This window comes from Corvus hawaiiensis, chromosome 7 (genome assembly GCF_020740725.1).
Source record: "Corvus hawaiiensis isolate bCorHaw1 chromosome 7, bCorHaw1.pri.cur, whole genome shotgun sequence".
NCBI classification, from domain to species: domain Eukaryota; kingdom Metazoa; phylum Chordata; class Aves; order Passeriformes; family Corvidae; genus Corvus; species Corvus hawaiiensis.
The window spans coordinates 29,490,571-29,517,976 of NC_063219.1; the positions used below are offsets into that span (position 1 = coordinate 29,490,571).

The 27,406-nt window shown below is 41.1% G+C and overlaps 2 protein-coding genes across 2 annotated transcripts in view; one reads left to right on the forward strand and one right to left on the reverse strand.

The window, feature by feature from the left end:
* Positions 1-23,321, reverse strand: part of HSPBAP1 (HSPB1 associated protein 1) — a 38,317-nt gene extending 14,996 nt beyond the window's left edge. Inside the window, exons 1-4 of the mRNA XM_048310028.1 lie at positions 23,125-23,321; positions 11,060-11,245; positions 5,402-5,586; positions 1,438-1,574 (exon numbers count right to left, since the gene is read on the reverse strand). Of these exons, the coding sequence (XP_048165985.1) occupies positions 1,438-1,574; positions 5,402-5,586; positions 11,060-11,245; positions 23,125-23,161 (545 nt within the window). The 5' untranslated portion in view covers positions 23,162-23,321. The remainder of the gene's footprint in view (positions 1-1,437; positions 1,575-5,401; positions 5,587-11,059; positions 11,246-23,124) is intronic.
* Positions 23,268-27,406, forward strand: part of SLC49A4 (solute carrier family 49 member 4) — a 66,968-nt gene continuing 62,829 nt past the window's right edge. Inside the window, exon 1 of the mRNA XM_048310029.1 lies at positions 23,268-23,955. Within this exon, the coding sequence (XP_048165986.1) occupies positions 23,622-23,955 (334 nt within the window). The 5' untranslated portion in view covers positions 23,268-23,621. The remainder of the gene's footprint in view (positions 23,956-27,406) is intronic.

Genomic DNA, 27,406 nt, shown 5'->3' on the forward strand with positions numbered 1-27,406 from the left:
CAGGATTCACAAGCTTGTGGAAGTGTGCAATCTATTTAAAGGCTTTGTTCTGAAGAGGAAAACAACTTTTGTCTTTTCAGGCTGTGCAAAGGCTTTGGATTTCTTTCCCTGAGAGGAGCAAGGATTTTGCTCTACTTGAGGGGGAGGAAGTGCCTTGGGAAGGTGGACAAAACTGCTACGTGATGCTGGAACTCTGGCTCGCGTTCAGCATCTGAAGGTAGAGATCAAAGAGGCTTGGCAGGTATTGCGTCTGCTACATCACTGTACTTATTTAGTACACCCAGTATTTAAGTGGATCCTTAGAAGATATTTAGGCATTTAAGTCTCATGGTTTTCAATGAGATTTCTGGCTCCTGAACACTCTGAAGTGTCTGGACTTCAATGCACAATGCTTACTGATGTGATCTGAAGTCTACAGGACTGGCTGCAGCACAGCAGTGCTGAGGGAGGCTTCCAGAGTGTCTCTGCTGCAGATCCACCCAAGGACCTCAAAGCTGTTTACAAACATGAATGAAAACCCTAAAGAGAGTTACCCCTCTTAGGGGTAAGATGATGAGCAATTCATTTACCTCAGGCCTTAAAGCCAGTCAGCATGTGGCACTGCCCAGTTAGAAGGCAACATATCTGACTTCCAATCCTGTACTTTAATCACACCACCACCACCACCACCACCATGATTTTACTGTTCTATAAAATGTCAGAGTAATTAATTCCATTGAAAATCCACTAGCAAATTACTCCTTCCACTCTATACTATCAAACCTAAAAAGTGTGTGCAACTTGTTCTGTTACTCTAGCACTACTCTAGCAATAATAGATAACAACCCAAAAACAAAAAAACAAACACCAGCCCTGAGGCCAATATGCAAGGAAAGGAGAAAAAAAAAAATAGAAAAAAAAAAGAAGGCATGCAAACAGGAAGAAAGATACAGCAACAGCCACATGCTCCCAAATGAGTTTGGAGCCTCAAATGTCCCTTTCAACTTTGCTCACAGCTAGTTGCTTCCATCCTGATGGTCCCCTTTTAAATTAATTCTAGCAGGCTATTAGAGGCTCTTGCACAGAGAATATTGTAAAAGTCTAAAGTAGTTTATTTCTATTTTGTTTTGGGGCTTTTTATTTTTAACTCTTTTATCTCCTAATTCCAAATTCCTGAATTCATAACTACTTTGAAGATTAAAGTGTTTATAATTGGACCACATAACACACAGACCAGAAAATAAAATTGTGTTAACTCCATGACCCAGTCAAACCAATGCCCTGAAGTTCTGCCATTTCCTGTAGAGCAGTTATGATGGTCTTCAATCATCAAGAACTCAGAAAACTAAAATAATAAGGACCTAGAATTAATACTACAAAAATCCAAAACTAACTTCATGCACAGTATCAAGTTAGTATATCTCCCCTGTATTTGCTGTATATATGTGCACTTGTTACCTTCCTTGTACTTGCAATACTAAATTGCAGCCGTAGGAGTCCAAATGGCAGGGGGTGTTTGCTCCTTCAGAACCAATCCACAGTGTGCTCTCTTTTCCACTTCTTCCAGGAAAACCAAAGTCAGACCACCTTACATCCTACAGCAACAAAAAAGTTACTTATGTAAGCTGTTGAACTGATTCCCATCCTATCCTTAGTTCTGAAAGTCTCCTGTCTTCTTCCACTGCTCAGTCACTCTTTATCCACTGCAGCTGTTTTTCCTTGGTTGGGTTCTAGAGCATGCATAGTCTGTTCCCCTTCCTCCAAAATTCTCATCCCCGCCTTTCGTATCACTGAACTTACTCCTTTGCTCTACAGAAGTACTGCCAAATTCTCATGGCCACATGGGGCTTCTTTTTCTTTTCAAACACTCTTTTTTATCTTTCTCCACTCTTAACCATCCACCCAAGCTCAGGATTGCTTTTAGAAAAATTCTTATATATGGCATTTAAAAAGAGAATGAAAGGAAAGAAGAAAAATCCCTATTTCCTTTTCAAACAATTGATAATGCATGTGGAATTTTTGCTCTCTCTTTGCTTCTATCTCAGCTTTCTCCACATAGCCTGGGAACACAGAATTTACCCCATCTGTGACCCAGTGTTATGCTGGGATTTTGAAGTTTCTATTATTTAATGGGCATATTTGCAACTGCAAAGGCAGTGAACTTAAAACAACTCGATGACAGGGTGAGAAAGGGCAGAACAGGTGTGCATGTATTATGAACACAGTCCTGGATCTTCCCAGTCCATTGATCCTCCCACAAGCAATCCCTTGGGGATGACAGCTGGAAAGAGGCACAGTGAGATATTTTTCAGACAGTCCAAGGGTTTTGCAGAATGGTTCTGTATAGCTTGGATAAAGCTTTCCCCCATGTATCTACAGCTCATCCTGCCACCTGCAGGGCCTGATCATTTGTTTATTGGAAAGCACTTGAGGAATACTGGCCAGAGATACTGGTGCCTTTTGGCTGGAGCCCCAGACTGAGCCCTAGGAAACAGAGATTAAATTTCTGGCTTCCTGATGGTCTTGGGCAAATTGCTTCATCTCTGAGTTTTTATTTTCCCCATCTTGAAAAGGAAGATAACGGTATTTGTTCCATTTCAGTTAAGCACTCTGGGGTCATTCACATCCCCGAACTTTAGGAAGCTAATTTAAGCTTGGCTCTTGCTCTAGTCAAAGCACTCTCAATCATGCCTTGGAAAAGCCTCTCTCTTTCTGCTGTCTATAAAGAGAAAATAGGAGTCTAGGAGTCCTAATTAAAGTATGTAAGTTTGCTACTTGCAGACAGGTGGATGACTATCCTTTTTTAAGATCTATGGATGAGGAAAACTACAGCTAAACATTATAAGGATGACTTCACCATGACTCTGTATCAGGAAACCCTCAAAATGAGTGATAGCCTTCCCAAAAATTAGGTGTTGCTAAAGATTCTGAATTTCAGAGTTATTGATTTTAAAGATACCATTTGAAAAAAAATGCAGAAGAGTAATACAAACATTTGTCAAAGACAGCAAAAGATCCAAAAGAAAAAGTTGCTCCTATAGATTTCAGCAGGCATAAAATTTGAAATTCAATACAACTATTTCAGTGAAAAAGTTAAGCGTAACACCATTTCTATACTTTAATCTCACACCTAAATAGTTTTTATATTTTGTTACAATTTAAGTGAAAAGAAAGCACACATAATCAATATTAGATTTAAAAGAACTTTTTGAAAATGCTGCTGCTGTAGTAAATAGTTGAAGCGATTATGGGTAAAATAGTTTTTAACCAATGAACTGAAAAGGAACCAGTAGTGTTACTGAAATCTTGTCACACTGGGTTCCTTTTCTACAATAAAAAGCCACAGTAAGAAGAAATGCACTAAAAGGTGTTCCAACCATAACAGATGGCACATTACTTGTGATATATATTTATTTCATTTGCTGCTTATAATGAAGTTAATCTGTACCCGTATGTCACTTTAAAAGGTCTCATTTCTATTTAAACCTCATGCATGTATCTTGCTCCTGATTTATATTTCAAATTCTGTAATGAAATATCAACTGAACAAAAAATGTAAGATGCTAGATATTGCTCATAGATTAGAATAATGGAATCATTACCTTAGCCCACACAACTGTAAATGATAAACAGCGCAATCTAAATTTCAAACAACTTCTAAATGGCCCTATTAATCACTATAAATAACAGTGCAGTTGGCCTTCTTTTCCCCTTCAAATAACCTTACGTAAATCTAAATAAAATCTAGAAAGAAAAAAAGGGGTTATCATCAAATTCACACAAGAATGGAAGAGAATTTCTACAAAGAATTCTCTTGGCTGGTATAAATTGTGTAGCTGTGTTTCAAAAGCCATATGACTCTGGAACTGACGGATGCCTTTCTCTCCCATGCCTGTGAAAATGGCAGATGACACACACCATATTTGCTTGCATAACACCACCAATGTCTTCCTTCCCAGATTCTGCTTTTCAAAAAAATCCATGGCATAACCATTACATGTGTCTATTCTAAAACTGCAGTACAATCTGTTGCGTGTTAGGTCAGGTGATCAGGTTGTGGCATGACACCTGCACAGAAATGCAACTCCCAGAGCCTCAACTTTGTTCTTGAATGGGGGCAAGGGAAAGAAGGTGGTAGGAAAATGGTTGTTTCCTTCAAGTGTGTTTTTATTGACCGAAGGAACCAGCAGGCTATTCAGGTCTTCTGAGCTGCTACTGGCTTGTGCCAGAAGACACACAGAAATGCTGTCTGTGGAGGCAGAAAAAGTGAAGACCAAGACAGGACCACAGATAGAGAAAGTTATGCAAAGATCTGGTGAAGCCTGAAACATCCCTGGAACTCCCAGCTTAGTTCAAACAACACAAACCAGCCCCAGGTTATGTGATCCTGGTTATGTTTCAGTGTGCTCCGGAAGGGAAGGGGGAAAGAAAGGTAAGATGATCTCTGTGTCCAGTCCTTACCTTCCGACCCAAAGAACAACAGGAAAGTCTGAAAAGTCTGAAAGTCTGCAAAAAGACCGATCACTGAAAACCACCAATTTTACTGGCACAAAAGAATAAAATACATATAAGGAGCATGGGAAATGCTTTCTGAGGAAATAATTAATTTGAGGGGACTTATCAGTTCATACTCGTTGTCATCCCAGTGATACAGTGATTTCGCAGGGAGTTATGATTCCATTTTCACCTTTCAAAGTATAGAAATGAATAAGGCTTTAGTTACTCTTTCTTTATATCTTTTGAAGAAGTACACCTTTTGTATAGCTATCCTTAAGTTTGCCCACTTACAATTAGCAAGGAGAAACAGCAGGAATGTAGATGAAGCAAGACATTGAAATAGGAGATAGGTACAGAGAAAATAAAAGGAAATACCTTGGGTAGTTGTCCTACTATGTATGGTAATTACCACAGATGATGTACTTCTGTGGGCAGGTTACTTCCTGTATTTTACTGCCTCCACAGAAGCTCTCCTCCTCACAAACAGTTAATCTAATGATATTAAGGGAAGGAGACGTGCTACTTAAGAAAATGAGCCACAAGGCAAAAACATGGAGCAAAGCCATGTTACAGCCTTGTTACTACAAGGGAATACATGCCATCAATCCTCCCTCCTGAGTGGAGCTGTTAATTTGAGAACCATTTGGGTGCAAGGTGGATCTGGCCTATATGGGAAGGAGAGTGCTGCCAACCTGATAGTTCTTTTTGTCACTTGGGGTGTTGTTTCTAAACTCATAAGAAGGCCCAGAATTTTAGATGGCTGCTACTTGGCAGATTTCAGTTAGCCTGAGAGCCAGTAGCTTTTATTTCAATATTTTAAAGTAAGTGGCCAAAGGAGCAGAGAGGGATAGCAGCAGAGGTTTCAGAAGCTACATCAGATAATTTGCAATGGTTCAACTAAGAAGAGATAATATTAATGTTTTACCTGGAAGATTTCTGGCTTGTCTTCAAATATTCTGGCAATGTATTTGTAGTCAGCATAAGCCCAGTATTTGGAGTAATCATAACAACTGAATGGTCCAGAGAGACAAGAAGGCTGCCCACAACTCCAAGCCAAAAACTCCTCAAGTGTAGCTTCCACATAGCTACAACTGGTTTCAAACTGGGGAACTAGAGCAACAAAAGAAAAATCAAATATTACATGAGCACTGAGCATAGAACCAGTAAAAATGTTAATACACAGTTTCTCTCTTGGCTCTGGTTAAATGCAACATGAGATATGAAGTCAGACTAGGTAGCTTGACTCTGGTCAATAAAATGGTTCTCATGACCTAACTCATAAGTAAAGTCTGAGACTATTGCTTTTTCATTAAGGTTTAATTGAATGGCTGTTACCTTGAACTTGCTGTGAGACAAAAGCAGACCAATACTTAGTGTTATTCTTCAGCACAGTAACTCAATAACACACCCTAGGTCGCTAAACAACTTTGCTTCATCTCCCTTCCTAAGTGTGAGTTGCAAATGTGCATGTCAAGTATTTATGTATCCTTTATTTTGTCTCCATAGATTTATGCAGATGGACATGTTCATCTTACCCTTTCCCTAAAGCAATAACCAAGCCAGTGTGGTCATGCATAGAAAGCGAGTTATGGAACCACACACACGCTGCCAATGATCCACCTAAAATGCTGTGTGCCCTTATTTTTCATTTGAGACTGACAAAAGCATATTGCAGTGTTCCTTGGCACACACAAGAAGTGTTTACCAGCAGGGTTTTGCTCCCAGCATGCTTTAGTCAGGCTGACTGATACAGCTTTTCAGCTCAAGGTCAGGTCACTTGGAAGGTCTGCAAGATAATCCACATCACAGTATACTTTAATTGCAATTAATCAGATATCTTCATTTCCCGCTGCCACTAAACATGCCATCTTCAAAGAGATTTCTCCAGTATTTAAAAAAATATGACTTTACTATAACTACTACTGGGGAAAAATTACTGCAGCCTGCATGAATGACAATGACAGAGCTGCAATTTAACCTTGTGTAACTTGCATAGAGCTGCACGGGATCCTTTCACTGTTGCGCAGCAGCAGCTCTTCGTTCTTTACCACTTTCATTTTGTTACTGCAGCAGTTCTCACAGAGTTTCATATAGCTTTTACAAACCTTTATCACTATTATTTTGCTATTTTCCATTGTGATAGCATAGGTAGTGGTTTCCTTCCCATGGCTACCAAATCATTAACTAAGAGTGTCAGATAAGCCTCGTTGTTTAGCAGTCTGTAACCTGGGTCTGTGCAGTGGAAGAGCTTCCTACCTAAGGACTACACACAAGACATATAAATCCCTTGCAATTCACAAAATCACAAACAAAACCTTCTGTACTGGATCCCATATCTGTGTTGCAGTCCCTAATGTATATAATTTTACTAAAAGGTGGTCTGACAGGAAAATTAGACAAAAGATACAAGCACTACTAAGGATGCTTCAATATCTGTATTACTTTCATGAGAAAAAAGAGTACATAGGACACAGCCTGTTTTCCAAGACAACTCAGAAGCAAATGTTTTAAAGGCACGAAATATGCTCCTTCTTCCTCACAGCATATTTCACTCAGAGTTTCATTTAAAAAAAATCCAACTATCTTGTAGAATACAATCTCCTCAGGGCAGGGTTCTTGGTTTGATTCATACCTTGTTCAGTACCAAGGTGTGGGTATTTATCAAAAAATAAATAGTAAAAAAAAAAACATATTTGGGCAATCTAGACAGTTTGCTTAGATGGGTTTGTAGGCTGCAACAAGGGTGAAAATGTTGGAAACGAGCAACTGAAAGCAAGAACATTATTAACCAGTTTGCTAATACTTAATGACTAAAAGCTGAGGGTGTTTTGTAATTGACAAATTGAAGATTAAGCCATGCAAGCCTAAAGTAGGCTGCCAGTTCTGTCTGATGACATGGTACCTGAAGGCATAACAGTCCTCCTCTCTCCCCTAATACCACAGATTGAAACTGGAAGGAAGGAGAGGGGGAAAAAGCGGGCTTTGGAGAAGCAACTCTCCTCCTTAGTTAAGGTCTGGTTCTGACAGTTGCCAAAATCTGTTTGTCTCAGAGTATTTGCAATGTGTACTAAGGAAAATGTAGGAAAAAAAGGTGTAATAGCCTTGGAAAACACCTAAACCTCCATTAGGAATGCAAGTGAAATGTCTCCTCCATTTCCTTAAGGAAAACCAAACCCCTACTCATAGCTGCTGGGGAATTAAACAAATAATCCAAGCAAGGAACAGCCATTTCATACTATAACAAAGCACAGGCATACTCACAAACAAAAAAACCTGGCCATGCACATCCAACCCCAATAACCACTTCAGATCTCAGCTTTATGCAACATTTAATCAGTGTACAGTATTTGTACTGTATTTTCAGCCTCCTATTCAGGTACTGATTCTATAGCCACCTTTGCAGTCTCTCTATATCAAACCTCAGAGACCTCAATTCTGTTGCTATCCTTAGTGGTAAAACCTCTTGGCAAGATGGTCAAGTTACAGCCCTTTCCTATCCAACTGCGTTATCTGACAGCATCAGCTCTATCCAGCATCAGTAAGAGAAACATCCTCCAGAGATCTTGTGACTCAGAAACTGATCAGCATGACAACTCCTTGTTCCCTCCAGCTTCTTCACAGTAACCTCATTGTTGATTCATTTCACTATGCAACTACTGAAAATGGTCAAAACAAGAAATGGCTGCATATAGAAGTCAGTTTTGTGGAAGCTTTCTTTGTGCTGGTGTGCTCCAGGTAGCTATCAGATAGAAGGGCTGTAATGCTGCATTTTCTCTGTGAGGAACAAGACTTCTGTAGCTTTGGCCTATCCTTTATCCCACATCAGAAAAATAAATCTTTTAGTGTGGCTGGAACCAGATGGGTAGGGATTTCCTGATTAATAGCACCTTCATTGCTCTTGTAATGAATTCTGGTACTCTCTTTGAAGGTATCTTTGTCAATGCTTGGCCCTCTGATCGTATTTTTTTCCCCTTCTTATGGACATAAACTGTTTAACTTGTGTAATCAGACATAATACTATCAAACACACATTTAGATACAAATAATATACCGAGTAATACTGCTAGCTCTCACATTTTTCCATGTTTCAAATGCGCCATCCACATGCCTCAGGAAGTTACAAACTAGTAAGAAAAGCAAATACAAAATCCATGCAACTCCCACCATATTGCCCCATTTGCAATTCTCACTTTTGTTCATTAAGGAATTTTAGCTTGGGAAACCCATCCAGGCTGCAGATGTGGCACTAGAGAAAGATGAGGAGTTGCTGTAGTAAGAGGTCTCAATTAATTTTGAGTCTTCCAGATGAACCTCATAGCTCAAAAAACCTCAGAAACTCTGAAGCTGCCATTTTAGAGTGTCACCAAAATATGCCTTTAAGCAGGAGAGTGGATTTTTTCTTCTACATTTCCAACTCTGTAGCAGGAGTGCTCCCACTTAGTCTTAAGGCAATAAACCTATTGTGAACATGGAAGGAATATTCAGAGAGAGATCAATGCAATTTTAGTTGTATTCTAAAATACAAGTTCTGTTCTCTCTCTAACCACATGACTGGCTCTGTTTCACCTATGAAAGTTAGCAGGAACAATAAGAAAGAGAGGCCCTCATTAAGAGTAGTTTTAAGCATGCAAGAGTAGTAATAGTTTTAAGCATGCAACCACCTTCCAAATGACAGTGGCCCATGGAATGTATTACATTATTTCAGACTCTGAGATGGCTTGGAAAATGGCTTCACTAATATATTCTTACACTGCAAATTTTTTATAGCATCACAGGTCTCATCCAGTTACAATATAACCTGAAGGCTGTACCCAGCTCCTTGAAGACATTTCTAGCCCACATTACATAAAATGGAGGTTCCTGGAGACAAACTGATTGCTGCATAGGGATAAATGCCTTTAGGAAAAAGCAAAATGCAGATGGATGCTTCAAGATACAAATTCCAATTTAAATCCACTCTGTATCTCTAGTGATGACAAGTTATTGTTAAGTGATGACTCATATCTACTTGGTAGCATCAATCTGTGACTCAGCTACAAAATACTCCATCAGTCCCATCAAAAACTCTGCCAGCTGGCACATCCATCTGGCTCTCAAAAAGTGCCTACTAACTAATGGAGAGCAGGACCACAACTATTCTTTTACCTGGTAGGCCTTGCATGTTACAACTGAGATATATGAACAAGGTATCAAGGAAAGCGTCATTCATATATATATATATAGACACATACATACATATACATATATATATGCTACACCTTCTCTATTAGCACTGGGATGCATTTCACACATAGTGCAAGAACTGGGTGGTACCTCTCTGAACTACAGAGATATTGCTATAAAGATATGTACCAAGGTTTTAATTCTACACCTCAGTTTTCCCATCTGTAGAAAGTGAGTAAATAATATCTATTCCCTAATCCATGCTGGTAAAATGCTTTGAAATCCTAACATGCCAAGCATTTTCCCTCTAACACTTCTGTTTCATCACTTCTCTTGCAAAAATTGAACATGAAATAACATGGTTGTGATGCTGTGAAGAAAGCAAATTTCACAGTGTTAAGATAGCATGATGTAATCCTACCACTTTCACTGGAACTGGCAGATCCTCATCTGGAGTCTTTGTGCAGACTCTACATTCCAAGAAAGAGAAAGTCCAACTGAAAAAGGTTAGAAGACTACAGAAAGAATAGCTGGGTGGGGTCTAAAAGACCATGACGTATCAAATATTTTTAAAGTGGATTTTTCTGGCCTAAGGGTTAAAAAAAATCCTGAATGTAGTCAAGATACTTTTCAGGCAAAAGGGAGAAAGTGCATGGCAAAATGTATTTTGGTATGTCTTTGGGACAGCAAAGGATGTAAAGGGCAGGAATAAAGCAGTGCATAACCTTTCAAGTGAATAGCAGATTGCCACCTTGGAACATGTTTCTTGTACCTTCCCTCCATGATATGAAACTCAGTCTGTCCATGGACACACTAGTGTGTGGCTACAGACAGAGATGAAGTTGTAGTATTTAAAATCAAGTTGGAAAATTGTCTTTCTCCCATGGCACGTGAGGTTTAGCAGTGAAATTATTGCACTGGTGTCAAATGATTTTCTTCATGCTTTATACTTCCATCATGACTTTCATCACAGGACCTTTAAGTACTGAAAACCACCTAAGTCTTAAAAACCTCTGGAGGAAGGTGAGAATTACCACCATTACAGAAAAAAACCCAAACAAATCAGGCTAATTATTTAGCTAATTCCTTAACAGTCAGGCTAATGGATATGGAAGCTCAACTCACATGAACAATCTAATCATGTGTAAGACCAGGACCACACACACACAACAAAGCAAGGAAGGAAAACTGAGAGGCTTGATTCTTAGATGCTGGTGTTACCCACCAGACTTCCTCCTAAGAATAAACACATGAGAAAGACAAGGGAGACTTCTACTGCTGGCCAAATCCCATGTCCTAAAAAAAGCCTGCAACGAAAAGCAATACATTAGAGAAAGAACAGTTATAATGAACAGGCAGATAATTGCAGGACCTAAAAAAAGAGACTTGTGACATTAATGCCTGTCCACCTCATTCTCACCTAAATTCACCGTCTTCAGGCCCAGCCTAAACTGGACTGTCCTTCCCTCCAACACAGCAGAAAGGTGTTTCACATTCCAGTGCAGGGCTGGCCAGTCACCAACCATGTTACAGAAGACTGCAGGTTGCTGTAGAGACATCACAATTTCCTTGGTTTTCTCAGGAGTAAATGGTTTGACATCTTCATCTATGTAAAGAAAAAAAACAGATGGAGAGAGATGATTTATCATACATGAAGTGTTACCTACCATCTTTCATGGGACAGAAAACATTAAGAACTAAGACCTCCTTTGTTTATGACTGATTGTTTTATTACATTTGTAGATTTTTTCAAATCAAAGTTGTTCTGCAAGCACTGGAAGAACTAAATTAAAGTGTAAAGTGGTGTATGAGCACATACAATGTAAAACAAAAAATAAAAATAGAATTTTCACTTGTATCTTTGGCAATAAAGCACTGTAGCCAAACTGCTTAGAAATAGGCTAACAATAAAATAAACTTGCAAATAACGTCCAGAGTTTAGAGAATATAAATTTCATGAGTAACAGTCTTTCTGCATGGGATTCTTTCCAAAATTGTAGTGCATTGTCACAGACAGCAAACCAGCTCCCCATGTGTTTGCTTTAAACCAAGGAACGGCAGCATAACCAACCAGCAGGTATTTTTGAAGTGTTTTAAAGTTTCATCAACAGAATTTTAGAAAAAGGAAATTGTACCGGTCCAAGAACTAAACTAACCCAAGATTTCCATTTATTCCTTTGCTGTTTAGAGATTTATATGCCCCACTGAAACTGTGAAGCTGAAATGTTGGCAATCTTGAATTAACTCAGCATTTTCAGAACAACTTTTCTTTAGGGACATATTCAGAAGGAAAATCTGGGTTTTTTAAAAAGGAATAACATGTCCAGAGAGCTGAAGAGGTGGACTACAGCTTCAGAACATAAAAAAATCCATTCATTATTTTAACCTCTATTGAAGTTAGCTCATCCAGAATTTGTATCTGTATAATGGCTAAGATTTAACATACTGAATTGATACACATGGCTCCCCATGACTTCCAGCGGTTTATTTAAAACAAACAAACCAATTCAATCACTGTATTTAGGGGTCAAATGATGGTCTGGCATGCACAATGAGTTAATTAAATACAGGCCAAGAAAATTTCCTTCTCTGCTGGTGCTAATTTTGCCTGTCACTCCTCCCCATGTGTGGGAGATAGCAGAAAACCAGCCAGTCGCACATGGGGCAACCCCGTGGTGCCAGCTAGGGGAAACACAGAAGATGACCCACTGGGAACAATGTCACTGAGAAAATTTCTTCAGGATTAATTCAAATGCAACAAAAAACCAAAATAAATCTATGGATGCTGAAGTGGGAATGGCAGGAATAAGAGGAGTCCTGTGCACATTGTGTGCTGTATCTTGTTGGTAACTTATGTGAGTCCCCCTTCTTTTGACAGGGTTTATACTCCCACATAAGGTTTAAAAGCTGTGCTTTTTAGTTTTCTAAATTAAGCTGCTATCTGCACACAAACTCAGTGGGAGGTATTGGGGGCTGGGGTTTCCTAGAGTCAGCGGGTCTCTTCTTCCATAGACTTCCAGGGAAACCGAATCCCTTACTTTTCACTCACCAAAACTCCATTGTGAAGCTTTAAAACTAAAGACCTCTGGTATTTTATCTTCATGGAATACAAAATTTTTAAATGGCTTCTCTTTCCTAAGGCAGATGACAGGAGGGAGCTTGGATTTTGGTTTGTTTTCCACATTTCCTCTCATATGCAGAGCAACACTTGACAGGATGGTGTTGCTGTGACACAGAGATCTCTCTGACACTTGGCCTTCAGTCTCACACTCCAGCAACTTACACAACCAGGACATAAGGAGGCCTCACGGGGACCGTATGTCTTACCATATGGTCTTCCCTACCCCCGGGATGAGGCTCTGGGGCTTTCCAAGAAATAGGTTAGTATACCTAGAGGCAGCGAGCCCAGAGAAGGAAGAAAGACCATCTGCAGACACAAGGGCATGTGCTGGTGCAGCCACCAGGAGCTGGCTGGAGGCATGGTAAGAGGTTAAAGCTCAGCACGTTTTTTCACAGAGATTCTGTTCAAGAGCTAAGGCAAAACTTGGTCCAGAGCTGAACACTCCCAGGGGGTTTATAAAACTTCTGTCTTTCACCAGTGCAATTATAATACCATACAGAGGTGGCTTTCACCATGTGGGAGCTGGCAGGCCTTATCTACCTTTCAAATTTTCCAGCTCATAAAAATGAAATTACTTCTGCTTAGGCCATGTTTATCACTCCATGGCTGTCTTTTCAACTACTCAGGGTTCTTTTACTTTAAGAGCAGTACATTTAAGTATTTTAAAGAATGTAAACCCTAATAAATGCAAGAAACTGGTGACACTTTTTTGGAGGATTTTGTAAAGCTGACTTTTATTGCAAAAGCTTCAGGTTTATCCTGTAACTTCAGTCAACAGTTGGGATGTGCTATGAAAGCAGAAAGTTCACTGGAAGAGACAGGAAGGCTCTTTGAAGCCAACTGTTGATTCTGTGGGGCTTTCTAATGTGATTTCCACATGCACATCATGCTTTTGCAAGGTGTGGTTTTAACCACAATGCATACACACACAGTGGGAAGCTCAGAGCTCAAGCTACTGGGAGAGTAGGCCAACAAAAAACCACAATTAGGCTAAATAGCCTCTCATCTACTGAATGATTGTCATGTCACCATGTTCAGTTGTAAACATATTTCCCTACAATTGAAATGTTTAGAAAATTTAAAGACTTAAATAAATATACATTAGGGGTTTTTGCAAAGACAAATGCAGATTCTTGCTAAATCTGAGTGAAGAATCTGTGTCTTGATTCACCTCTATGCATTCCTTGGTGAGAATGGAGTCAGCTAAACATAATTCTCTCAAATAATACTTGTCATGCATATCTAAGTGCCTGCTAGAGAAAAGACACATGATAAAAGGTAAATATAATATACTACAGCAAATAGATATTATGGTAATTTGGAGAACTCTACTCAAGACCAACAGAGATTTTTGATGGAACTATATGCTGTAGGAGTGGGAAAAAGTAATTTAAAGAGATATCTGAAGATAGAAGACCTGAAGAGAGATTAGCAGGATTATAATTTAAAACAATCTTTTCCTCAGTTATTGTTATCATAGCTTCACAAAGACTTTATAAGCTGGGTTCTTGCTTCTTGGTATTTTATAGCTTGAGATTGATGGTAATTGATTTGAAGGCAAAACCTGAGGTTGTGTAGCATATATAAGAACATACAGTTTGGATGTGCACAAGTAAAAGGCGAATAAATAAAATGTGTAGCAAAGGAGTAAAATATCCACTGCACATCTTGGCATTAAATATCAAATTCCTAGGGGAGATTGGGTAGCAGGAGAGAATAGAAATGCATAGTCCCTTTGAAAAGAAAAGCTCTGTGGGAGTCTTCATTTTCTCAGTTGTACTCTGATCCACAAGAGAAAAGGAATACTTTAGCTTAGTTCTTTCTATCAGGCTCAACAAATGGTGTGACTTCACAGTACAAAAGGAAGCAGGAATAATTTGTCTCATGTTTTGACTTTACCCAAGGCATGTACAGAATCCAGCCACGAACTGAAAAAATGAACCAAGTTTTAGCTCAAGTTTTGTAACTGTGGCAGCTTATATAATTGGCAAAAAACATAGGTGTTCTTTAGAAAGGCAACACCTTGCAAAATAGAGATCTCCCAATTAACAAAAGAAAGCTCTTCAGTTGTCTTTACACAAGGTACTGTCAAACATGAAGACTCATCCAGACTTAGCACTGAGGCCAGGTAAGAGAGAAGTGATGAATCAGCCAAGTACTCTCCAGCAGACTTTGTGCTTCTGAAACAGAAACTAATTTAATGTTTCTGATTATCAATTGTTCTGAATAACTGAGTGGGGCTTAGGAATTAAGAGTTTAACACAGCAGGCAGTCTAACTAAAAGTGGACTTGATCAAAGTTGTTCAGAAGTTAAATGTACTGTCATTAAAAAGCTAAATGTACTGTCATTCATTTTAAATAATTTAGCAAATTATAAGAGTTCATTAGTGCATAGCAGCTGGCTTCTGCCAAAACACCCTGCTGCTTAAATATGAGATTTAATTGAGAGGTATTAAAATTATTTTCTAAAAGAGGGAGTACAAGGAAATCCTGGTAATGCATTTGGTACATGCATCATCAAATTGTTTTTCTTGCAAATCTGTAATGCTCCCTTTTCCTTACTTCTTTTATTTTAAAAATATATAAAAAATAAAAGAAAAAAAACCCATTTTGAATACATTAATACAGACCAGCCAGGTGAGTAAAAAAAGTCACCTAACCTCCAGAATCATAACTATTCCAACAGCCAGGAGTGGGAAAAGAGAAGGTATGGGGGAGGATGGGCAAACTCCCCGAACCAAATATAAGTGACTTGGTTTGGAGGTCAAACTTAATGGTTTCACAGTACATTAACTCTGTAAATTAAAAAACAACTTTAAATAATCTGCATGTGATTGCAACGCTATGCACTATAATCAACCTACTCTGGGCAAACAGAATGCCTCTAAATATACATGTGTAGTTTTCAGAATAGGCTGCACCAACTCTTTACTTCCTCACCAGCTATTGCTGCTGCTATTAGTTCTGACTCTGGGAATGTTAATAACTGTAAATGCACATAGCCAGCAGGCAGCTACCCTAGATTAGCAGATGTTTTGGTTACTGAAGGAGAGGTGGTAGTTGCATGGAGACTCTCAGGACAGACCAGTCTGCACTGGTAAGACTGGCACCTGAAGCTCACTCTGGTAGCCTGCAGCCAACACACCCTTCCTGACTCTCCATGTCTGCTACTGTGGAAGGACGGCAGCTAAAGTAAGAAAAGAAACAGGCCAAAAGAGGAATTTGGATTCACTTTCCAGTGCTCCTGTGGCAGAGCTGAGCATCTTACAGTTTTTCCTACAGGAAGTCGAAGTGACTTCAGACATGAAGTAAGATAGGAGTGTGGGCTATGCTGAAATCTCATCTTGTCCTTCCCATAGAGCAAAGGGAATTGCTGGCAGACTCCTTTGGAGGGAGTAAGGGTTGAGCCCAGAACACAGCACTGGGAGGGACTTCCCGCCCCTGCTCCAAATGACAGCGCATCATCTCAAGCATGTTTAGGAAATTCTTCCCCTAAATCCCCTAAGGCTCTTCCTCGAAAGCTCTTTCTGAACCCCGAGCCAGTTTCTGCCTGATGTCTCTCCTCCATCCTGCACCGCAGGTTTAGAATGCAGTTGTGCCAGTTTTCAGCTAATGAACTGAATGTCGAATGACCTCAGCTCCTCTGGTCTCCTCCAGTAGAAGAACTGCTTGAAGGAAAATACTATGGTCTTTGATCAAAACCTTCCACCAGGGTATAAAAAGATAAGATTATTCTTCCTTAAGCTAGGCTCCCAAAATTCCACCTTTCTGTCAGTCTGTGGAGTGTAAATTACACACCCCTGCTACTGAGGGGATTAAGTAGCCAAACCATGTGTTCCCAGAACCCCACTGGAACTGATACACATTTCTGACATTTCCTAATAAACAGAAAATTTAATACAAAACTTAAAACTAATATAACATTATAATTGAAGGTAGGGAACTGGCAAGTCAGGGAGTTGATGTGTTTATTTCTAAAAAAAAAAAAAAAGAACTTGTTCATATTATAAGCTTATTTGTATTTCTTTTTCTATTCCTTGTCAGTAGTATGAAAGCACTACTGTTAAATAGATGAATACACTGTATAAAATTCATTGTCAGAAACTGTAATCAATTGTGACTTTATTGTTGTTCAGTCCTGTAAACTTGACTGACAAGAACTTAAAAATGGCAACACCAAAAGAATCTAAGTCTTCTAATTTACATGGTTTTCCCATAAGCTATTGTAGTAAATAGTCAAAAGTATTCTCAAAATATGTGGTTTTTTTCCTACAAGCCATTGTAATAAATAGTAATTAATACAATGGAGCCTTTTGCATTTCATCCATGAAAGGGTTATGATGGTCGTATACATTACTTTGTTCACGATTATACTGCACAGGATACAAATTATGATTAATGACTGAGTCAATTAGAGGTATAATTAATTGTCAGAACGAAATTATACTTTAAAAGAGTAAAAGAAGTTTTTGAATTACATAAATTATTGAATTGAAAGAGACCCACCACGTGAACCTCAAGAACAGTTTCTGAAATGCACAATAAGGGTATTAGATTCAGGGATTGCCACTTTTATAGGAGTACCAAAGATAAAGCATGGCTATTATTCCATTGTTTACATCATTCCATTTCTTTCAGCGTGGGTAAAACAAGCAGAAGTGCGTTTAATCTTTGCTTCAAATTGCTATTTCTGTTTATAAAGGTTCTCATGCTGCAACATGAATTTTGTCTGTGAAAACTGTTAACAGGTTATGTTTTGAATCCTGGGGTTCATATAAAGACTGTAAAAATATTGCTTTGACATAATGTCCAGAATATACGACCAAAACAGCTCACAAAAATGTGAACAACCAAGGTTTTCTAATCTAATTTTCAACTTTAACGTTTTGTTCACGTTAGTTCTGTTTTTTAATATAACTATTAAACATAAAAGAACTCTTCCTCTTTAGCTGAAAAAGCTCAGCCTTTTACATAGAAGATCATATTTCAAAACTTTGTAATACAACAAGCTACTGCTAGTGGTGTCAACGTATCTTTACCATTTTCCCTCCAGAGATTTCCTTTCTATTTTCTTTTTCAAATAACAACTGCCTGCAAAGTTTCTTTATCTGTAAACACCATGACTAAAAATCAGAAAAGATCAAGCACTGCAGGCCCAAGTCTCTACTCAGATCTCCATGAACTTCTGTTCTAATCAGCTGCACCTGCATTTCTGGAGACTGAAGGTGACCTTTAATTATACAACAAACTATGACAGTGCTACTGCTTTGAATTTTGGAAGTTTCTTGCAATATGCAAAATCTACCAAAACTCAGTATTTTTCAACCTATCAGTATATACGGAAAACTCCTTTCAATAGAGGAGTTTCAATATTTTCATATTCTTTTTAAACATTAGCATCACTCTACTCACTACTGTCTGATTTAATACCAGTATTAGAAGGAATGATGTCTTCTATGTCAGGTCTTCAAAAGCACATGGTACATAGAAATTTAAGATAACCCCTGAACATAAGCAAAATAATAAAACTGCAAAAGGTTAAAGTTGCACTTTTATACCAAGACATCCAAACTACCTTACCATTGCTCTTTTTAAGAATACTCTTAGAGAATCCAAAATTTCATGCTACTATATCTACTCCCAAGAATTTCATTGTATCTGTGACCACAAAGTGTAGAATAGTTTAAACTTTATTTGTGTATGTCCCTGTTCAGAAAAGCACAGACATAGAAATAATTGATTCAGCCTTTTCTTTCTATATGGAATTACATGATACGGTCACATTTCAAAGAGACAAACAACATTTTGTGAGCTTTATGTCCTCAACATGGATTTGATCCCAAACACCCACCCAGACAGTCAGATCTTCAGAGGACCCATTTGCAGAGCTCACAGCATACCTATTGTATGACAGCTAAACGTGACTAGACCAACAGAAACAAACTCCCTAATGTCTACATTGTTAATTATAGCAGAGCGGTAATTAAGTTACCCCTTGCTGCTTCGATGTAAGACAACAGGAGAACAATGCACAGGCTGATAAGAAATGAGAAACACATGCACCAGAGACACAACAGACAGACCCGTACCAGAGCACCATGACTATCTCTTTTTGCTGGCATCAGAGACAATGAGAGCTGCACTGAGGCAGTCCTAGCCCAAGGAGATGGTGGAGATTTTCACCCTGTGTTTCCCAATTCAAGCCTAATGTCCTCCACCATCCCCGTGACTCAGTTCATCAGCATAATTCTCAGGTTTTCAGGAAGAGAGGAAACCATCAGTCTTTGAAACTGAATTTCCTTAACATAACTTTGGTGTGTAAAATACTCCATTGATGTAGTTTGTGGTTACTTGCACACGGTGGCCCTGAATAAAATGAGAGAACATAGGGACAGTAGTCTGCTGGAGTTCCAACATAACCTCCCTAAAACGCCTAAGACAGGGAGCCTGAAGGCTAAGTGAGGTAGGGAAGTAGCCAACAAAATTACCTTGATGAAAGACATTATGTAGCCTCCACCTCCCCCTCAAAGAAGATACAATCATCACTTACATGTTCATCATTAAGCAGGTGATGAATGGCAGAACAAGCAGAAATGGAGCACAAAATGGTTTAAATGTGCTCAAAGCCCAAGTCGGATGTGACTTTTGCATATTCCTTTTTCGAGCTGGAGTAAGGAATCTACAGTGTGTACAGGGAATCTAATGACATGTCTTTCATTAGCCAGCCACAAATGCAGACTCCACAAGAAAAAGGAGCTACCCCACCTCTCCCTAGAGAACCTTGCAATGGGCTCTGGCTCACCACAAACCTGGAATCATTTACACTACAATGGTCACTTTGCAGTGGGAATATACACAGCCTGCAATCAAAAGGTATAAACGAATTCCCCACTGGAAAACGCTGACGTTTGAATTTAAGAATAAAACTGTTCAGCTTTCATAAGCTGAAGATCTGTCTGGTCTGTATTTTTGCTTCTTGTTGATACTAGAAAAAAGGAAAAGGAAGCACTGCAAAACTTGAAGGACAAGGAAATCATTGTATGACGTTAGAGCTGGAGTTTACCTACTTCTCAATAAAAAAGGCAAAAAAAGATGCTGAAAGTTACTGAATAAATAGATTGGAAGGTGCCCAAGCCAAGCCCAAGCCAGAGCAGATTTCAAACAACCTGTTCCTGAGCAATTAGAAGAAAAGGGATGTCAAAACTTGAGGAAGGAAGAACGGGATTTGCTCACACCTCACAGGCTCACCTTCAGAGGTGTTTTTCAAGATGGGGTGTAAAGAACACACCCATTACAGCTCCCTGCTACACCAGTGTTGTTTATGGCAGCTCTGAAACTGCACTGTCACAACTCCGGCTGAAGTCTAGAAATTGAGGGAAATCCCTGGTAAAGAGGCCTTTTTTTAGATGCTGAAAGGAATATTCAGAATTGGCTAAATACCACTTTTCAATCTTCAAATTAATTTTGGGTTCTGCCCATTTTGTGCCAAAATCCTTCTAACCTTTATAGGGTATACAATCACTTGCTGCTTGTCACATGGCAAGGTACGAGTTGACACAAGAAAGGACAAGATTGTATACATGACATTAGGAACTGTTGGGAGAAAGGTGCAAGAACAAAGGGGATTCTGAAGTTCATTGAATCTCTCTGAAGAACGTCACATGGAGAGCAAATCTGTCAAAACTGTGGAGACAGGAGAGAGCAAATGGCACTTTCTAATGTGCTAGGAACTGGGGGTTGCCCCATGGGGGGATGCTCTCCTGGACTGCTGAGCTCAGCCATTACATGATAGATGTTTTTTAGCTGAACTAGACTCTCCAGATGCCTCAAGGTTGTAACAAACCCATCGGAGCCTCAGTTTATATTAATAAGCCAATTTCAAATCGGCACACTGCAGGTGCCAACTTGCAAGCAGATCTGCCAGGCCCACCCTGGGGACGGCAAGAGCATTTGGAAGCAAAAACAGCCTCAGCCACGTAATTTTTGTCCGTCACCACTAGTCTATCAGAGCTCCAGGCGACCAACTCCTCCTAAGATGAATTCCAGAATGTTTTAGGTCAGACACAGGCAGACAGGCATGAATATGGTCACACAACTAGTCTCAGAGCTTGTAGGTTGGAAATGAAGGCACCTACAAAGGACACACTACTGTGCATAGGCAATTAGTACCTGGATGGACATCTGTATCACAGTTTTGGATCTAGCTGTCATTCAGTCCATGCAAGACCTGCTATAGACATGAAAGTTATGGGCCAGGAGAGAAAATAACCTTTCTGCTTGCCCGAATATATGTGCATTTCATCTGATAATATTCAAATCTCTTTAGCTACATTATAATGAGGTTAAACCAAGAAAAATTTCCCCACCTCAAATATTACAAATGTCAGTAATGAGAACAGTAAAAATGTCACCACACGGAGAAAAGAGTGAAATTAGCATATTTAGAGGAGTATTATACCCATGAGTGAAATAATGCAATCAGCTAGCTGCAAGATAAAGCTAATTTGGTTTCCAACAGTTTATCAACAATACACTGCTCCTTTACATTAACAAATTTAACCGATACCATATCCTGCAAACAAGAATAATTCACACAGAATATTACATTGTGTTAATTAAATAGCTGGAATGGAAAAGGTCAGGCCATGACTGAAAGATGCGCATATGGGTTGTGAAGCTATGAAAAGATGGAGTGATTTCAAATCAAGCAATTAAAATAAATTATTTAAATAATCATTAAGTCAATAATAAATACACTTAGATATTTTTGAGCCCATTTTGACAACCCCTTTAGTTTGTTGCTGTTTCTCAGAAATTTCTCTTTCTTGTTGACCCAGGAAAGAATCAAAATATCTTGAAACCCATCATTAGATGAGGTGGCTTAGATAAGTTATCAGAATTAACCTACTTATATTCAAGTTCTCATTTAACTGTGCAGATAACGAGGCATGAGGCAAGTTCTGAAGTTAAAAGGACATCACAAAGCCCCACTTGCCTTATTTCTGGATGGGTTTCCTGCCACTAGAACCCTGAAACCACCACAATTACTACCGTTAATTGAAAAATGTTCAAAGAGAGAAGTACTTTTTCACTTTGTTTACTTCTGAAAATAACAGCACTTTGTCTTTGGATGAATGCCACCAAATCACTTAAATTATAGTAGTAACATACCCTTTTAAAATTGAAAGAACATTTTGGCATGGGCTAAACTATGCTGAGGTAGTAATGTATGAAAAAGACTTAGTAAAATGAGGAATTAATCTTATTTGGAGCTCCAAAGCACTACGGGAATATCCATCAGTCATGAGCAAGTCTGAATCTCACCCGATATTTTTACTGTACTTTTGTCACTACAGCTGTACACAGCAGGCTCAAATTTGAGTTTGCTATCCTATGTCCCCCAATTATTTAATTATGCGTGAATTTTATTTTTCCTAGGGTATTTCCTGAACTTTTGAAAACAAAACATAATTTTCTTTTGATCATAGTTCTGCTGATTTCAGCTAGCATATACTTCCTTTTTGCCCTTTCAGTCTAGGAAATGGAGCTGTGTGGACTAAACAAAGCCCGATGTCTATTATGTTCTGAGAAGAATTTCATGGGAGTCTGTGGTTTTGGCTGCAAAACAGTGGGATGAGGGCCACGTGTGAAACTCAGCTGTGCACTGCCCAGCACATCAACAGTTATGACATTGACACTGGACCTAAAACCAGTCTGTGGGGATCCCACTGTTCAGCTCTCCCCATTTAATTACACGGACACTTATCAAGCCAACTTGCAGACTTTGTAACAGAATGCCTAATCAAGCCACGCTGAAATGCCCAATTTTTTAGGGAAGATGAAGTACTGTGCAGCATACGAGCCATTAATTTTATGACAAGTGCAGATGGTTGATATACAAATAAATTCTCACATAACCTAACCGAATGAATATATACTTCAATCTATTTAAACAATAATACTAATGAGCATAGTGTTCCCCACATGATGGTATATTCACCCGAGTTATTTTAAAGTGGATTTCAATGCTTGTTGTATCTGAACCCTACTATTTTCTTCCTCCCAATTCGGACCACGGTTGATTTGTATCTACCAAAGCAACATGATTTCCTTCTCTCTTTAAAAGGATCGACACCCGGGCGATGCCCTGCTGCAGCACCTCCCTGCGCGAAGGTACCCACGCTGCGGTGAGGGGCCCGCGGCCGAGAGGGACGTGTCGGAGGAGGAGCCGATGGAGAGGCTCGGCGGGCCCGCTCACGGCCCCGCTTCAGCCGCCGCTTCGCCCTCCCCGTGTCCGCCCTCGGCCCGGGCCTGGAGCCGCGCCGCGCTGGGGCCCGAGGCGGGCGGGGGCGAGGAGCACCTACCCGGCGCGGGGGGACGGCGGCTCTCCGCCCCGGCCATGCTCCGGCGGCTCTGCCTGCGGGGCGCCTCGGGCGGGCCCCGTTCGGCACCGCCTTCGGCAGCGGAAGGGGCAGCGCGGCCCCGGAGCGGCGGCGGGGCGGAGCCGGGTGGCAGCGTGACGGCCGGAGCTCCCCGGCCCTGCCGGTGACACCCGGGCGGCTGCTCCTGCGGGCCGCCTCGCTCCCGCCCCGGCTTCCTCTCCCCGCGGGGTGACGGCCCGGCGGCTTCCCCGCCCTGCACGCTTCCGCTGCCCGCTGGCGCGGCTCCCTCCCGACGGGCGGCGGGCCCGGCTCTCCTCCGCGGCGCCGCTTCCCTCCTCCCCTCGCCGGCCCTTCCCGACCGCGCATGCGGCAGTGCCGGGCCGGGGCAGCGCTGCCGCGCTCGGGGGCTGAAGTGTGGGTGTCCCTTCCCCCGGCCCCGTTCTCTCCTCCCCTGCGGGCCCCCGGCAGCGCCCCCGCAGATGGGCTTAGGCTGGAGCAGCGCGGAGGAGCGGCGGCCCCTCCTGCCGCCGCCGCCGCAGCAGCCGCGGCCGCAGCCGCGGGGGCCGGCGGGGGGCCCGGCGGGGCGGCTGCCGCCGCTGTCGGGCCGCGTGTACGGGAGGCGGTGGCTGGTGCTGCTGCTGTTCTCGCTGCTGGGCTTCGCGCAGGGCCTGGTGTGGAACACCTGGGGCCCCATCCAGAACTCGGCCCGCCTGGCCTTCGGCTTCAGCGGCTGGGACATCGCCCTGCTCGTCTTCTGGGGGCCCATCGGCTTCGCGCCCTGCTTCTTCTTCATGTGGCTCATGGACAAGAAGGGTGAGCGGGGTCGGGGGCGGCGGGGCCGGGGGTTCGGGACTCCCCGACCCGCTCCTGTGGTTTCCCCCGGGCCAGGCGGGGCCGCCGTGGCCGTGTCCCCCGACGCCGCGGTCCTGGGGCCAGTGGCCTCCGCCTTGAAAAGGGTTGACTAATACTTAAAGGCATCATGACTGCAGTTTTCAGTACACTGCCCAAACGAAGCCACATCAAAGTACATTCACAAGGAAGATACTTAAGCTAAACGGAATTAGGGCATCTGACGTCGCAGCTGAGGTGTGGGTGTGGAGGAGCGTGCTCCAGTCCGGCGTTGCCGTCCGGCTGTTTGACCTGGAGATGGTCGTGATTTCTGGTTATCAGCTGTGAAACAAACACGTGTTGATGTTTGGATCAAGTAATGGCATTGCTCAGGGTGGCCATTGCATCTTGAAAGAAGTGCTTCATTTTTAAAAGCAGGCTGGACATGAAGTCTGTGGTTTTCATTGTGCGAGGTAGATGAAAAGGTAACAGAGAGAGAAGTTGCACTTCAGTGTTTCGAAGAGGAGCACAAGGGAGAGTTTCCTAATTTGTATTCAGACCGTTGCACCTCGGTAGTAAACTTCCGAAAATGGTGTTTGTCTCTAGATGACTTCTCCAAGGTCTGCCTGGTTCCTCTGTGGTCACCTAGGGGACCATTCCATTGAGGTCAAGTACCTGTGTTTGCAGGTTTCAGCTTTTGGGTCTAAATCCACTGAAGAGATTTCTTTTAATTCCTGTTTAAACAGACCTCTAAGCAGGAGACAGGCGCCAATGGACCCTTGTGGCTCCTGATCTTAAGTGCTACTTACTCCATTTATTTAGGAATTAATAGCTCATTTGTGGGAAGGGAAAGGGAAGAGGAAGGGAAAGTGAAAGCAGGAAGGGAGAAAAGTTGTATGTGAGAAGGCCTGTCTCGAAATTGGAATTACTTTTCCTAAAACTGAAGAGGCACTGGGGGAATAAAATTTACTGGGCTGAAAATACATTCTTCAAATGAGTCCATGGTGGCTGTACATCCAGTCTTCTCTCAAGCAATTTAGACTTAAGTTGGCAATTTCTGTCTAGACTGATATATAATAGTGTTGTTAATTATCTTAAAGTAAGTTATTTTGGTTTGTACAGTGAAGACTGACTCTGCTCATGGTATGAAGGAAATAAAGGTAAATGTGAACCTGTGCTTAGAGAGCTGAGTCTATATTTTTATTTTTGCCTTTTTCTATGAACTTGATCCTGAGCAATGCAAAATATTACTGGAAAAGTTTTGAAATAACTCATGGGGAAAGAAATGTTAGTATTTTGTTCTTTTTTTAATGTGATTAGTAGTGTAGTTGTGGGATTTCTTAGTTTCACATATAGGTTGTTTTGATGAGAGTAGGTATAGAGGTATTTTTCTCATTTCCTTAACTGATTGCTTTGGAGGGATTTTTTGGCTGGTTTGTTTGTTTGTTTGTTTTTTATTTCCATGTTCATTCGAGGTGCAGATACAAACAACCCCTTTGCTCTTGGTTTGTTGCTTTCCTTGTTGAGAGAACGTTGGTAGGTAACCTGAACAGAGCATCTCAACTCATCGGCTGTGTGCATAAGGAGTACATACGGGCACTGGATCAAGTTCTTTCGAGATCAGCAGGTTTTGTGAGGGCCCTGATTGTTTTCTGATATTTGTTTCATGCTGTTTTCTGAGTCTGGGTGATTCCCACAGAGATTGTGGTGCTGTTCACTTTGGAAGCAATGGTGAAGTCTTGCAACTTGGGTGCTCAAGGAGCAAAGAGGAGAGCTGCTGAGCCTGAGTCAGCCATGGGGCACATTTCCACTAGAGGCATGTTGTGGGGATTTACCTGCCCTTTGGAGTACACGTGTTCCAGGAGGGTCTTGACTCTACTGCTTTGAAGCTGTAAAGTTGGTTGAATCTGATGTTGCAAGGGCCGTATTTTGCTTGCTTGCTGTTACACCAGATTTACTCCGGAAAAGCTACACCATTTACTCTTTGACTTCAATCATCTGTCATTTGAGTTGGCTAGTAAAGGAGCTGTCAGGAAAAAATGTATTTGTGAAGCGTCAACATATAAAACCTGGCATGTATCAGAAGTATGACACTGTAGATGAGGCATGTCAGAATCTGAGAGGAGATTTTGCTGTTAGGTAGTCCTATACTTCACAGTCAGAGGTAAATCTAACTGATAAGTAGCTGCCTGCTGTCACTTAAGTCTGATTTTGTGTTACGATGCTTCAGAAGAAGTTCAAGAAGTATCGGTCTTTTTGGCTTTAATTGTTCATTGCAGCACATAGTTCACAGCATAAATCTGTATCCATACCAAGCTTCTGCTGTACATTTTGTGCACCTGCTCATTGTTTCAATACTGCTTGTAAGAATTTGGTCACTTTTTTCTTCTTTTTTTAGCTTCTTAACTAATTGGAAGTTGAAAGATTAAATATTCATGAATATGCATATTAATAGTTACAAGAAGCATTTCTTGGACTCTGTGATCAAGTTCCATTATAGCGTCTCAGAGAAGTGTGGGGTCCTCTGAGAAGAGAGGACAGCAGTGTTTATTTTTAGTGAAAAGTGTGCTAAATAAGCTCTGTTCTTCAGTTTTGTACAGAAGGGTTCTAGAAGGGAGAAATTAATTTTTTTGGTCTTCTAACCTCAGAAGGCTTCTTGTGACCTTTTTCCTTCTGACCTGCTGAAGGGATCTCCTGGATTCTTTCTGAAGGCCTGGTTGCAGCTGACCCAGGCAAGGCAGTTGGGGAATGGGAAGAATATGTGGACTGGGGAAGATGTGTAGATGGTGTCACTTCTGGCTCCCTGAGGAATACTTCTGGCAGCTGCCTCCCCAGAGGATGATCCAGAAGGGGTCTTAGTGCCAGAAGCAGCATGACAAAAAGTCTTGGTTGACTTAAGCCCATGTTCCTATGGATCTATAGGGATATCATGTTTTTTATGAAATTGAGGATGATTTTTCATCAGGCAAGTTGTGATGGTCTTCACAAGGCTTCACAAAAAAAAAATCTGACTTGAAGATCTGAACAGACTTGGAAATGACATTTTTTGGAGAGTGTTCAATGCTAAAGGGTCTTTGAGGCACTGGAGGAAGGCTGGATTTAGCCCCTATCTCTCTAAGCTGTTTAAATTGAAAGCTACTTTGCATTTTTGCTGAGCTCTTGTCCTTCCCAAAAATCATTTTCAGATGGATAGTGAGGCTCGCATATCACAGCTGAAAGTTCTCTGGGGAATGAGCTCTTCCTGTTTGACACGGTGAGATGCAGTTGGTGGAATGGATGCCACGTCCTTCCCGAAAGCGTCCCAGGGCAGGATCTGCTGAGGGTGCCACACACACACACAAGAACGCACCCAGACTCACAGCGCAGGTGACAGCACACAGCCACACACACTCACACAAAGGCAGGATAGCTCTTCTAGCACAGCTGGAGACAGAGG